The sequence below is a fragment of the Neomonachus schauinslandi genome, chromosome 5, assembly GCF_002201575.2.
Source record: "Neomonachus schauinslandi chromosome 5, ASM220157v2, whole genome shotgun sequence".
Taxonomy (NCBI): Eukaryota; Metazoa; Chordata; class Mammalia; order Carnivora; family Phocidae; genus Neomonachus; species Neomonachus schauinslandi.
Window position 1 is genome coordinate 15,702,676 of NC_058407.1, and position 13,351 is coordinate 15,716,026.

The 13,351-nt window shown below is 41.1% G+C and overlaps 1 protein-coding gene across 5 annotated transcripts in view; it reads right to left on the reverse strand.

The window, feature by feature from the left end:
• Positions 1-445: 445 nt before the first annotated feature.
• The window catches only part of RIC8B (RIC8 guanine nucleotide exchange factor B), a 98,464-nt gene continuing 85,558 nt past the window's right edge, over positions 446-13,351 (reverse strand). For 4 of the 5 annotated variants that reach the window (XM_044915829.1, XM_021687601.1, XM_044915830.1 and 1 more), the window contains one exon: positions 446-1,833. In XM_044915829.1, the coding sequence (XP_044771764.1) occupies positions 1,722-1,833 (112 nt within the window). In that variant the 3' untranslated portion in view covers positions 446-1,721. Of the gene's footprint in view, positions 1,834-12,927; positions 12,968-13,351 lie in introns of those variants that run through there. The other variant, XM_044915828.1, reaches the window with a different exon arrangement.

The window sequence follows — 13,351 nt, forward strand, 5'->3', positions numbered from 1 at the left end:
TAGCGGGGCCTTCAGCGGTTTTCGGTAGACCTGCCTTCTATTGAGCAGCCACCTCCTCTGCCGTTTTGTTCTTTGTTTTTGTTTTGAGTTATCTGGCTTTCAAGCCCATTAAAAAATCTGTTAAAATGTATGCAAATTTTAGTAAAGAGGTAAAAGGAGAGATTCTTGAGGATCTCTCCTATGAGTAAATTGCAAGAAACTCTAGTGACTTCTTTGGCAGCTCAAAGGCCTTTAAAAACTGCATCCTTGAACTGTTGTTTTGTCAGAGAAGGGATCTCTGGATAAATGACATTTTCCACCAGTACTCCACGTACTTTACCTATCCTTAGAAGGGGTATTATGGTAAGTGAGATAACAGATGTGAAAACACTTCAAAAAAAGCATAAACTCTGAAATACTGTTTGCCCCATGTATCTGTAAAGAAACACACAAAGATGGCTAAATTGAATCAACCCCAATGTTTTATTTAATTTAAAGTTTTAAAAGGCAGTGGTTAAGCACATTATCTATGTGTATATATGTATGCATGTACGTACATGTACATACATCCATGCAGACATATATACAAGGAAACCAACCCCTTTCAGCTTTAGCCACTGATTAACTAGGCCCACTGTCTATTGCAGGATCCATATTCTACTTCTTCATATGACCAATTCTAAAAGTAAAAATAAACAGCCTTAATCAGTTTAACAGTAACTGTGTTTCTTTTTTTTTAAATAAATAAAGTTACCATTAAACTGATCACATATGGTAGAAAGGTCAAACACACACACAAGCGCACACACAGTCCCAATGTACAACCTGTGACCTATGAATGACCTATATGTACAAATGGGGGCTGCTGACCCCCTCCACCCCCAGCAGAGGCCATGAGAGAACTCCCAGCACTCCGGGAGTCCCCATCCTCTCTGCTGGGTTGGAGGACGTGTGTTCCTGGCACCCCGAGTTAGACCTCAGAATGCATGCTCCCATGCAATGATACAGATGGGGGTTCAGTTCTATGGTACTAGTGTTAAGGTACGTAAGAGAATAAATAGGCATCTGTAGCTGCCTCAGAACTAAACCATCATTTATAACCCTTTAGAGGGAGGAATGTATTCTGAAGTTCTCGATAAGGGACCTACAAACTTTTAGAATGTAATCAGTTTGCAAGTCTGGGGCTGTGTGTGTGCGTGTTTGTGCATTTCCACATATTTGTACAAAATTGAAGAGTGGGACTAGGTTTATGGAGCAGCTGCTTGGCTTCCATGTAGTCAGTCCTGATCTAACAAGTCACTTGCCTCAGCCCTTATTTAGCGGCTCGTTCTGTTTCTCACATGGCTCCGTCCGCTGGAGAGATTTCAGAAGGGGGCAGCTTTCACAGGCGAGAGAGGAAGGCCACGACTACATCTTCTAAGAACCTTGGCAAACAGAACGGCCAGATTCAACCAGGGCTGCTTTATAGGATGAAGTCCTTCAGTTCCATCCCAATGAAATGGAATTCCTCTTCTTCTGTGGTTAGCCCCTGCCACTCCATCTAACTGCAGCTCTGTACGAACGCCTCGGTATCGCGAAAACACAGGATCACCTCTTAAATATGCTGGATTCTCAACGAGTAAACCAGTTAATGTGTTTCTAGCCAAAGCAAGGGCATAAATGTTTTAGAGAAAAGACTCCCCTGGAGCTACAGAGAAAAGATGCTGATAAAAGCAATATTGAGAGTTGGGCAGGTGACGCTTTTAGTCTGTGTCAGAGCTGGTCTCTTCGATGACAGAGTACTGGTTGAGTGCTTCCTCCAAAGGCGTTATTGTCCCATCAGGTTTTAGTCCCATTGGTTTAAGCAACTCCTCCCTGGAAAAAGAGATAAAAGAGAGAGAAAAAAAGTATTCACCAGCATCACACACACACCCCTCCCCCCGCCCAAATCCACATCCTTTTAAAAAGAAGTCTTTAAAAACCAAAGTATTTTTCCTCAAGCTCTCTGTGTGTTTGTAACAGGAAAGATGAAAGGGGCATGGAAAGAAAAAGAGGGAGATAAAAGACTTCATTCACACAGGCCAAACCTACTAAGCCAATTAAAAGTATGAAAAGTCAAGGTCTAAATGGGCTCAGGACAAGGAGCAGGTCTCTTCTGTTTTTAATAATTAACTTTTTTTCCTTTTGTGGATTCGTTGTTTTAGTGAAGTTGAAGCTGCCAAAATTTCACGGGTCCCAGTGGGCCAGGCATATAATCAAGTGGCTGATTTGATACTTATGGATTTCGTTCAGTGGAATAAATGTCAGATTTGATTTTGCCTCTCCAACCTCTAGCGATACATAAGTACTTCTCGATTCAGTCCAAGTCAACTGGACTTCCCCAACTTTCTCCCTCCCTTTTATTTCCTTCTCTCTCTCTTTCCTTCTTTTTTTTTCCTTTTTTAAACACCATTGCTTTTGTTTGTGGCAGTTTAATTATGGGATTGACAGCCATTTTAATCTCTTCAAAGCTCCCCAACTGCCTCTTTTCAGCTAATCCAATTATATCTACTCCACAAGTTACAGCCTCATCTAAAGATGATTAATTATTGATTAAGTCAATCAAAAAGCATTAGGAAAGATTTATTTAATCTTTTCATAGGCTCTTATTTATTACATGGAGATTATGGCAAATGTACCTGTTGAGTTGCTAACTCTAGTCCTCTTCCCACCCCCAAAATGTCAGCAGTGTACTTTAAGAGTAGCCTCAAAGAGGCACATGAGCTGCTTAAAATTTATTTCTCAAGGAAATGGGCACCACCCACTGAGAACATGTCTATAACCAGGAAGCCCCACGGCAGCAGCTGTAATGCTGGCGGGATCTGGAGTGGAGGGGACACTAAAACTGCTTTCCCTCTGCCTCCTTGCTGTTGTCCCAGAGGCCAGCACAAAGAAGGGCTCCCTTCTGGGGAGGGCCGGCTGCACAGCAGTGTGAGGTGTGAGAGGCGCAGTGAAACCCCTGGGGAGGGGTTAGAACAGCTCAGTGGTCCCTGGCTCAGCCAGCAGGAGCCGAATCGAGCAGCTTCGGCTAGCACCAGAGGACTATTTGAGTAATGGGATGGCTGCCTGGCTATGTTGAGGCTCCTGAGTTATAAAGGAGGAGATGTGGTTCCTGGTCCAAGAAATGGGGTCAGAATCATAGAACTTGAAGGGGCCTCAGAGATCATTTAGTCCAACCCCCTTGTTTACTAAATGAGACTGAGTGACTTACCCAAGGTCACACACCTAGTGGCAAGCTGGACCTGGGACACAGGTTTCCTGCATCCCAGGCTAGCGCTCTTGGTGGTGTACCACCTCTGGATTAACTGCTCTAACTGCACTGCAGGAGCACACTGTATTCAGCTGTTCAGTGTCTGTTCAGCTCCTCCATGCCAGAAGCTAGGCCATACACTAGGCAGGGAAAGGAAGAGTGGGCACAACGGTCCTTGAGGAGCAGGTGAAACATATATGAAAAATAACTCCAAACATAATGGGGTAAATGCTGTCCCAGAATCACGAACAAAGAACTGGCAGCTCCAGAGATGAAGCACAGACCGGACTGCCTGGGGGAGGAAGGGTGGCATCACAAATAAGGTATCCAAGGCCGAGCAAAGAAGGCACAGAGCATCTGAGGCAAAGGAGACCAACGGGCTCTGTATGGTCCCATCTACTTGTGTGTTTTGTATCCCTTTTTGGACTGTGTCCATTTCTTTCTCTGTGCTCCCAGGAAGCTGTGAAAGGGCCCAGTGTTTGCACAGGAGTGAGGTTCAATGAAGGAGTGGCAGGAGGTAAGGCTCAAGGGTAATTTGGGGTCTAGCGGGTAAGTCTGGGTTTTGCTCTGTAAGGGATGTCACATCTATTTTATAAGGCAGTGTCTCTGGCAGCAACGGGGAAGGTGCACTGGACCAGGGAGAACCTGGTGGCAGAGAGACCAGTCATTAGGATGTCATGGTACAGTGTGTGTGACAGGAGACAGGCTACTGGACTCGGGCTGTGACCCACTGGAAGGGGAGAGGGCTGCTGAAGGAGAGACTGGGGGAGGGGCAGAATGTTCCTGTGGCCTCCGGCTTAGATGACCAAGAGGATGGTGATACAATTCACTGGAGCAAGAACACAGCAGATGAAGTAGATTTTGGTGGGGAGATGCTGACATCTCTCAGGACATGAAGAGCTTGAGGCCCTTACATGAAAACCAGGTAAATGTTTAGGTGAAAGCCAGAAACAACCTGTTTCCATGAAAACTTCCCTCTAGCACTGATATATACCCCATATCTACATTTTTACAACACAGTTGCCTCGTTCCAACTGCTTGTGCTAAAGGATTTTTTGATACTGGACACTGCTTACTAATGACGTAAAAGGACAAGGGGCTAACCTGCTAGAAATAAAACACTGAGGGATAAGAAAGTTGACAGGTCTAAAGGGGCCTGTGGAAGAGGGTACAGTAAGATGGGCTAGGCAGCGAAGGGTCGGGGTAGATAGAAGCAGAACCCTGGATGGGACCAGAGGACTTCTACGGAGATGGTGATGAGACGCTGGGGGGATAGGCCCCCGCCCTGCCCCACTACCAACATGACTCCACCTCTGTGACAACAGGATGATGCTGGGCTAGCTCCCAGCTGTACAAAGTAGCTATCACCTTCTCCAAATCTAGGAGGAATATTTTCAAATCAAGTCCATTGGTTTCATCCCTACTCCAATTTCATGATGGAAATAATTAAGAACATTACAGAAGTCCCATGGCCAAATTATAGGAACTTGTCTATGGGATAAAGGGGCCCATATTTTAATTCTCACCTGTGAACTATTCTTCTCAAGCATTTATTTTTTGGGTCCTTTGTATCACTCTCTGAGGGCTCCACAGGATGCCTGGACTTATGGACACCTCTGTAGGAGAGGTATCGTGCTAACTGGCCATATAATTATGCATTTGTGCAAATGAATTAAGATAGCAATGTGATACAGTGTACAAAAACAAAAATATCTGGAGTTAGGAAGTCTGTTTGGAGCCTTGGCTATTCACTTACCAGTTGTGTGATCTTGGGCAAGTCTGAGTCTCAGTTTCCCTGTCTGTGAAATGGGGATAATGCTAATACTAGTTCTACCTAATTCCTAGTGATGATGTGAGGAGTAACCATAACAGAACCAGTGGTGGTGGCAATAACAACAATGATGTAGGTCATAGAGTTCTATGAACTGCAAACGAGTCCTAAATATTAGTTATTATTATTGTGGTACAGTGAAAGGCACACACAGGTTTTGGAGTCGGACAGACCTAGGTTCTAATCCTGGGTCCACCAGTCACTAACAGTAAGACCTGGAACTCTCTGAACTTCAATTTCCTTATCTGTAGAACTGGGATAGAAATACCCACCTCACTGAGCTGTCATTAAGGCAAAAGGTCACTATACATATAAACTGCAGTGTACTGGCTGGAATGTAGGTGGAACAGCAAGTTGCATTTCCTGTCTTTATGTGCTTATGGGAGGCTTTCCCAAGCTGCGCAGGGCACTCTGGGAGTAAGTGGGGGGGATGAATATGCAGAAGCAAAAGACATGGTCCCTGTCCTCAAGAAGCTTTTAGTCAGTTCAGAAGATAAAACACACACACATTAAACAATATTAAAAGAATTACAGAACAGCAGATCAACAAGCTTGAGATGATTAACAGGCAGAGCCCTGCTTTCCCTAGCTTGACAGTTCATCAATATACTCTTATTGTAATTAAAACATGTTTAAAGGAATTTCTTGTCCTGTTTGGGAGTGGAACAAGAGAGGATCTCCCACAGCTATGTGACTGTTCTTTCTGCTAGACTCCAGCCTTACTTGTCACATTCCCATCTCAACGTTTCTAATCTTCCTCTCTATCATGCAACTAACGGCCCACAAATACCCAAATGAAATCTTTGATATAGAGACTCACTCCTAAAAGGTCTGATGAATGACCTGGTTATACTACACTGTTTCATTTAATAAGATGTTATATCTAGATATCTAGATCAGCAAGATGTGGACAGAGAATGGGAAGCATTAACGAATACCACAGAAATGTTATTCCACCATCATCTGGGTTAGGCACATGTGGGAGGAACACAGGAGGAGGTGGGGATGCTGATCACAGGCTCCTTGCAGAAGACAGACTCAGGGCCAGACTGTAATGGCAGGGATGGACATGGATTCATGGGGAGAAAGGCATCCTAGGAGCAGAAGAATTAGTCAAGCAAAGGCGCAGAAGCAAGAGTTAGTTGTGTGCAGAGATTGGCAAGCAGGCTGGTTTGGCTGAGGTAAAGGAAAAAGAAAGCTCAAAACAGATCTGGGGTACAAAAGAGGATCTGAATGGAGACTTTGAAATCCTAGGCTGACAAGTCTGGATTATAGTTACAGAGGTATTTTTGTCTTCTATTTCATCTAAATATTTATTAAAAATAACTCTCATTACAAAGTTTGAAAGCTATGAAACAGTATTGCCCTGACATGAAAAAGAAAATGTTCTATGCTATAAGTATTCAATTTTCATACCCCTATGTGTCTAGCACAACGCCTTGCCAACAGCAGATCCTGTGTAAGTGTTTATGGACTAAACTGAGTTGCACTTGATGTTATCTTGTACTTTCACAGAAAGGGAATGTATAGTGTTTTATGGGACTCCTAATAAATAAACCATGATCAAGAGAAAAGCTAGATCTTTGGGTAGAAAATTCATTTTCATCATCAAGATCTACAAAGTTAGGAAAGATATTAGCCTTCTACAGGAAATTCTGCATAATGCTTTCCAAGGATTTCTTGTTCTCTGCTAGACTGTGAGCAACTTGAGGGCAGAGTCCATGTCTTATCTAACTGTGATCTGCAGTATCTAGTATAGGCTGGGGACATACAGTAAGTGCTCAGTAAATGCTTATTAAGAAGCTATAATACATTGGTCATGGCATAAATGGAGAATGGTAGAGAACCATTTGTCAAGAATCCTTATATTATTTTAATTATTATTTCCCTGATGAGTCAATGTCATTAGACATTCTGACAGTGCAGCAGAAGTCAGGCCCCCTTTGTACCACACAGCCTGGAATTCCCAACCACTAACTGGTGTAGACTCAGTTTCTTACATACTGGGGCATCGGGAGGTCTAGATTCTAGTCTCAGATCTTCCTCTAACTTGCTGGGTGTCCTTGGGCAAGTCATTTCCTTCTCAGGTCTTGAGTCTACCCATCTATAAAATGAAGGGGTTGGACAAGATGATCCCCAAGATTCTATTCTAAGAGTCTAAATATTAGGCTACTAAGTAATTTTGTTCTATTTAAAAAGCTGCTAGGTTTTTAAGACACTAAAACTCAATACTGCTAAGCCTTTGTTTCTAATCAAGATATATATTCTAAAACTAAGAGTCAAACATAGCATCCTACCTGTAACTGACCGACACCAAGACCGGAAATCCTTTCTGCAAAACTACTGGCAGATGATTAGAATGATTACAAAAGTAAATCAAAGCAATGGCAAGTGTTACAAGGAAGGATCTAAATTCAGTCATGGCCCTCACTAAGCAGGCCATTTCATGAAGAGTTACTGGCCCTAAATATATGAAGGTCACATCTAAAAAGGATGGCTAGGTGTCAGATAATATGTACATCATGGTTAAACGGAGATACTGTATATTGAAATGTGCATCAGGATTAAGATATTCACATAGCAACAACTCCTTCATACTTACCTTTAATGCTATACACAGGCCTTAACACAAGTTAAGACTGCCCTCGTTATCATCAAAAAGTACAGTGATGTCTACTGGATAAAGAGCCCATTCTAGGCACTGTGACAGTATCATGGCGGGCTTCTCATCTGATCAGGCATCTGGCCAGGGAAGAGATAAGCCTCCAAGAATGTTCAACTGGAACGAAACATCATTTAGAAATTTGATCTTACTAAACGATAAGGAACCATAATCTATAAGGGCTTGGCCAGGCACGAGGACATAGATAAAGCACGTCCAAGAAAGGAAACCCTATTTTGCCCCAGCCTAACCCTTGGGACTGCTAATGGAAACCAAAAAATACTTTCTTAAAGATTTGGTGGGGGGGGGGGGGAAGATTATGGGATTTATACCATATTTAAAAATTTTTTTTTCTTCCCCCAGATATATTTTAACATTTTCCTGAGCCACCATTTCCCTGTAAGGGTGGTCCTCTGGGATGCCTGGGCTTACATAATTTCTCAGAACCTTAGAGAAGGTTCCATTTCTTAGGGCTTCTGGTTCCTATGTAAGTAAGTCTTTCCCCCAGAAATGACAGTGCAATATTGGGGCTCAGTACTAACATACCCAATCGCACATTATAGAATAGGCCAGATGTATATGTGTATAAAACACCTTACTTGACCTGGAAGCAAGAGAATACTCTTGCCCACAGCACATGTTTTTGTGCAATACAAACAAAGCATTCAATTCAAGTGTACTTGTTGAAAAACAGGACATAATTAAGCAGTTGGTAAAATGCATTCTTGTTTCCCACTTGCAGATCTCCCAAGAGTCCCTTCGAATTTACCTATACGAGTTTCAGCTTCCCGCTTGCCACTTAGCTTGATAACGACTCAAAAATCATTCCCTTGTTTTCAAGGGCTCTTCTTTCTTGTCTGCTCTGTGTACTACAGGGCAGTATTGACACATGGAATTAATGACAGGGTCTGTAATGAAACAACAGTCATGCAAACACCAGTCTGCTCTTTTGATAAAACAGCATGTTAGAGACCTATTCACCTCCCTCTAATTGAGTACTGCATAATAGTTCCGATCCTTTTATGTAATATATTTTGTTCTATGATTAGAAAAGAAGAAAGGGGGAAACCTGTGAGGCACTGCTTCCTTCAATCGCCCCCTGATTAATTCTCTGTTTCTAATGAGGGCGGCTGCTATTTAGGCAGGTTCTGTTACATACTTGTTTTGTTGACTTCTGTACAATGTATAACAAAACCCAAGACGGGATAATTGGGAACCATTTCTGTGGCACAGGGATTCCTGCTCTTAATGTAAGGTTGGCTTGGAAAAAAAGAACCCTCACATTTTAAATTAGCCATTTCATACATCTGAAAGATAGGATGAGAAACTGGTAAATAAATAAAACATTTTTAATGAACACAGAGCTTTTCCAAAAATGCCTGCTAGAATGGAGCCTGTGCTAGCCCGGAGAAAGCAGCTCTGTAATCTGCTCTAATTCCAAGTCTGAGAGGGCATCTTATTTCAAGATTTCAGCATCACTGGAACAGTCCATAATCGACCGAAGTACAGTGGACTACCTAATAACTTGTTGATATGCTTACAAGTGTTTAGAACCCCTTTTTCTCATAGAAAAATATTATAACTTTGGCCATTGCTTAACATGTTCAGTTACATGCTGGGCAAGAATGTCCTTTGGGCTTGGACCCTGATCCTTCATCTTTCATGATTTCCCATCTAATGGCTTCCTAGTGCTGACTGGGTACACTGATCTTTCACTAAGCCACTAACCCAGTACATTTGGAGGGGTATGGCGGCTTTTCCGTAGCAAATTTGAGGTCTTCAGGCTGCCTCTTTCAAAACAATTCTGAGATCTTCCCTCAGACCTCACCATTGTGCTTTGGGACTGGGTACAATTAGGAAGGTAAATATGTAGCATAAAAATATTTCCATGACAAATGGATATGGCATATTGTCCACTACTTTGGACTACTTTCTACTTTATAAAGGTAATTGGCAGTTGCCTAAATAGTGCCACTGGGAAGCCTTTTTAAAGTTAGATTTTCTTAATGTGATTGCATTAAATATAAGAATTTGTTAGAATACCTGTAATCATTCTTTTTAAAATAATTAAAATAACTCATATTAACACAGAGTCATAGCAATTTTACTGGTTTCCTTCATATAAAGGTGTGTGTGTGTGTGTGTGTGTATGTGTGTGTTTGATATAAACTATTTATTTTAGCACCTCACCTGATCTTTGAGAAGACCTCAACTATGGAATGAAAAAGCAGGAATGCATGTCTTCCAAATCTTAATTCTCTTCTCCGGTAAATACGCTTACCGTCTGTCTTCATGCTTTGCATTTTCTTAAAATTTAGAACATCTTTTTTAAAATCAGACTGACACATTTTTTGAGAGCTGTTGGTCATTTTTTCAAAATAACGTAAGATCTGGAGTCTTAAGACTGAGAACTGAGTCCTGACTATGTCATTAACCAAGATATGCCTGATCTTGGGTCAGTCACTTAATGATTGGTCCCATTTATTCTTCAGTGAAACACTCCTTGCCCTATCTAATTCAGAGGGCTGCTTCACCGATCATTAGAGATCATATGTATATGGAAGTGCTTTTTAAACTTGAAAGCACTATATAAATATGAGTCTTTTATCCTTGTTTCTGTTAGAAGATCACATGCAAAGCTTCTAAAAATTTGTTACCTACCTCACATTAAACAGCATGGTTAAAAAAATATGTAGAAAGAGGTTAGGGACAGTGCTAAAGAATCAAATTTAGTTTTATCCTAAAACTAAAGTGAAAGTATTCTTATTTCTTGGTAATTTTTCTACAGAATTTTTCTATCCTGTTGTCTAAATTAGCAAAATAAATATTAATAAGAGATCAGCATGCCAACTGACACTGTTGAATAAAGCAGGAGAAATAGAAGTTCTTACATGCTTTCCCCAATTAGAAAGACTTAAAAGTTGAAGGAAGGTAACTAAGAGCACCTGTAAACAGACAGGGGACATTATTCTAACTTGATGTTTCTCTAACAGATAGAAGCCATTTCAGCTAGTGCTTAAACTAAGAGCTCAAAGTAGTCATTCCTACTACTGAGGTTAAAGAACAGTGACTACCAACAAGCAATACAAAGGTCATATGACATCCTACTTAGAGGTGTCTAGCCAGTGGAAGGGCCCTCTATAACCTAAAGATACACAATATCAAGTTTCTCAAATTAATCCTCCCTTGCTACTTTAAGGGTATATTAATTTAACCAGATCCAAGTTCCCTTAACTGAACTTCCAGGCAACCTTACAGTGTATTTTAACAATGCAGAATAGTGCTGCCACACGTAAATATAATGTAAGCTACAAATACAAGCCACAGACGTAATATTAACTGTTCTAGTAGCCACATTGAAAAAGATAGGTAAAATTGATTTTCATATATTTTGCTAACCCAGTATATTAAAAATATTATTTCAACATAAAATCCATATTAAACAATTGAGATATTTTATATTTCTCTTTTTATACTGAGTTTTTGAAAGCCTGAGTATTTAACCCTTATAGGACATCCCAATTCAGACTAACCGCATTTCAAGTGCTCAGTAGTCCTATATGGCTTGTGGTTACTGTACTGGACAGCACAGATCTAAAAGATTTTCTGATATAAACAATTAAGATCTTTACACTTTTGTACCTACAATAGATCTCACAATGCTTTACAAATTGGATGCTTCTGAAACATACCTGAAAAACATGTCCTTGACTAACTTATCATAAAGGTGGGTGTGATCACAGTTGCTGATATTTTTGTAAGCAGAGTAACTTATTCATAGGGAAAAAAATTACATATTACTTCTCAGTCAGCCCATCCCAGCTTTAGTAAGTCTAAAAATAATCTCTGGGTTAAAGGGAACTATTCCCATATTTGGAACCTGCATTTATTAAGAAAGCCATGTCCCAAATACTGCACAATGGCTGGCAAATATATATATATATAAATATAATAGATAAGGAAGAAATGGGGAAACAATTAAATGTAAATTTTAGATTCTGATAGAATGTATAAGCAAAACGGCAATGTACCTTGTTAAATGTGACTGGGGTGGGGTGGGGGGGGGTGGGGAGGGATGGCAGTAGAAGATTAATCAGTGCCTGGTTCCAATTAAGGAACTAAAGGGGATTAGAAAAGTCAAAACAAAACTGAAACTTGAAATATTATTTCCTTTGGTTAGTTTAAGCTTAAGCCAATCAATCCTTTCTCCCTTCTTCTGGAGGAGGCTGCGTTATTATACATGAGCTGTATGCTGTAGCTAGGGCGAACGCAATTGTATGAGACCCACTGGAGTTGCTTAACCACACAGTCCCCATTCTAATCTCCCACTTAAGTTGCGGGGGCTTATTTTTTTTCCAATTCAAAGAAGGAAAGAGGAGGTGGAAAGGGAGGCAAATTTCATCCCCTCTTTCACCTCTGCTCTCACATAGAAAGCTTCATTGAACATTTTTAATCTCATGCCTCAGGCCTTAATGCTTATGATATATGATCACTTTAAAGAAATTATGTGCCCCAATATTTAAATGAGTCAGTCATGGGCCAAAGTACCTTTATGGAATTCCTTTCCAGCCTTGAATTTTATCATATCTGGCCAAGAAATGGAACTGACAAAGGTATAAAGTCTTAAACCATGTAGGCTATTTTATAGAGCAAAAAACTGGCCTATAGATGTGGGGATCAGCTGTGCTCATTATTTCATCATCACACACTAGAGGAACCACAGGGTACAAGGCACTGTACTAGCTAGACATGATGGGATTTATAGGGTTCAGATTATTTTCAAACTCTTATGACCTCCAGGTCCACTGCCAATCCCCTTACCTACATCTGTCACAAATACAATCCTTATACACACACACACACACACACACACACACACACACACACTCACTAGGAATACTACTAAGTCAGTTGGTATTCAATGGGAAGAAAATGTTTGAGCATGAATCTCTCCGGTGTCCTTGGAAATAGAGCTACGATAAAGCTGCCAAGGTAGTGAGCTCCTTGCAGCAGTCGCTATGCCCAGCATGGAGGCAAAGTGGAAATGTAACTTTAATTTTTGCATTGGTGGTTTTATAGTTCTGGTAGTGGATGACATCTGTACCCTACACCAGGCTCAGTAACAGTACTTGGCATGACCAACCTTAGTCATCACTTTGGTAAGTGCTTTGGCACGGGCCACTGTTGCTAACCACCATCCTGGTGCAGGTCCTTCACATCTGCTCTCCTATGGATGGAAAAAAGGAAGTGTCTAGTGTCCATTCATTGGCCACGTCACCTCCAATCTAGCCTTTACTCACATGCCTTTCAATTCAGGCCCAGGAGAAAATGATTTCATTTTTGAGAAGAAAAGTTAATCAGACAAAGCTACAGTACACTCTTAGCACAATAAAGACTTGGTGGGATGAAGAACATCCTCAGAGTGACAGCTGAGGGAACTAACCAGTACCACAATGCTGAAGAGGATGATTAGGAAGTGTTCTGGCAAACACTGACTCTAACAGACAGACACAGTAGCACAGTGGACAGAGCAAAGGTCTTGAGTTCTGGAAAATGAAGTTCCTAGTCTCACTTTGGTATGAAGCTAGAAAGAGAATGTATGTGGAAGTGT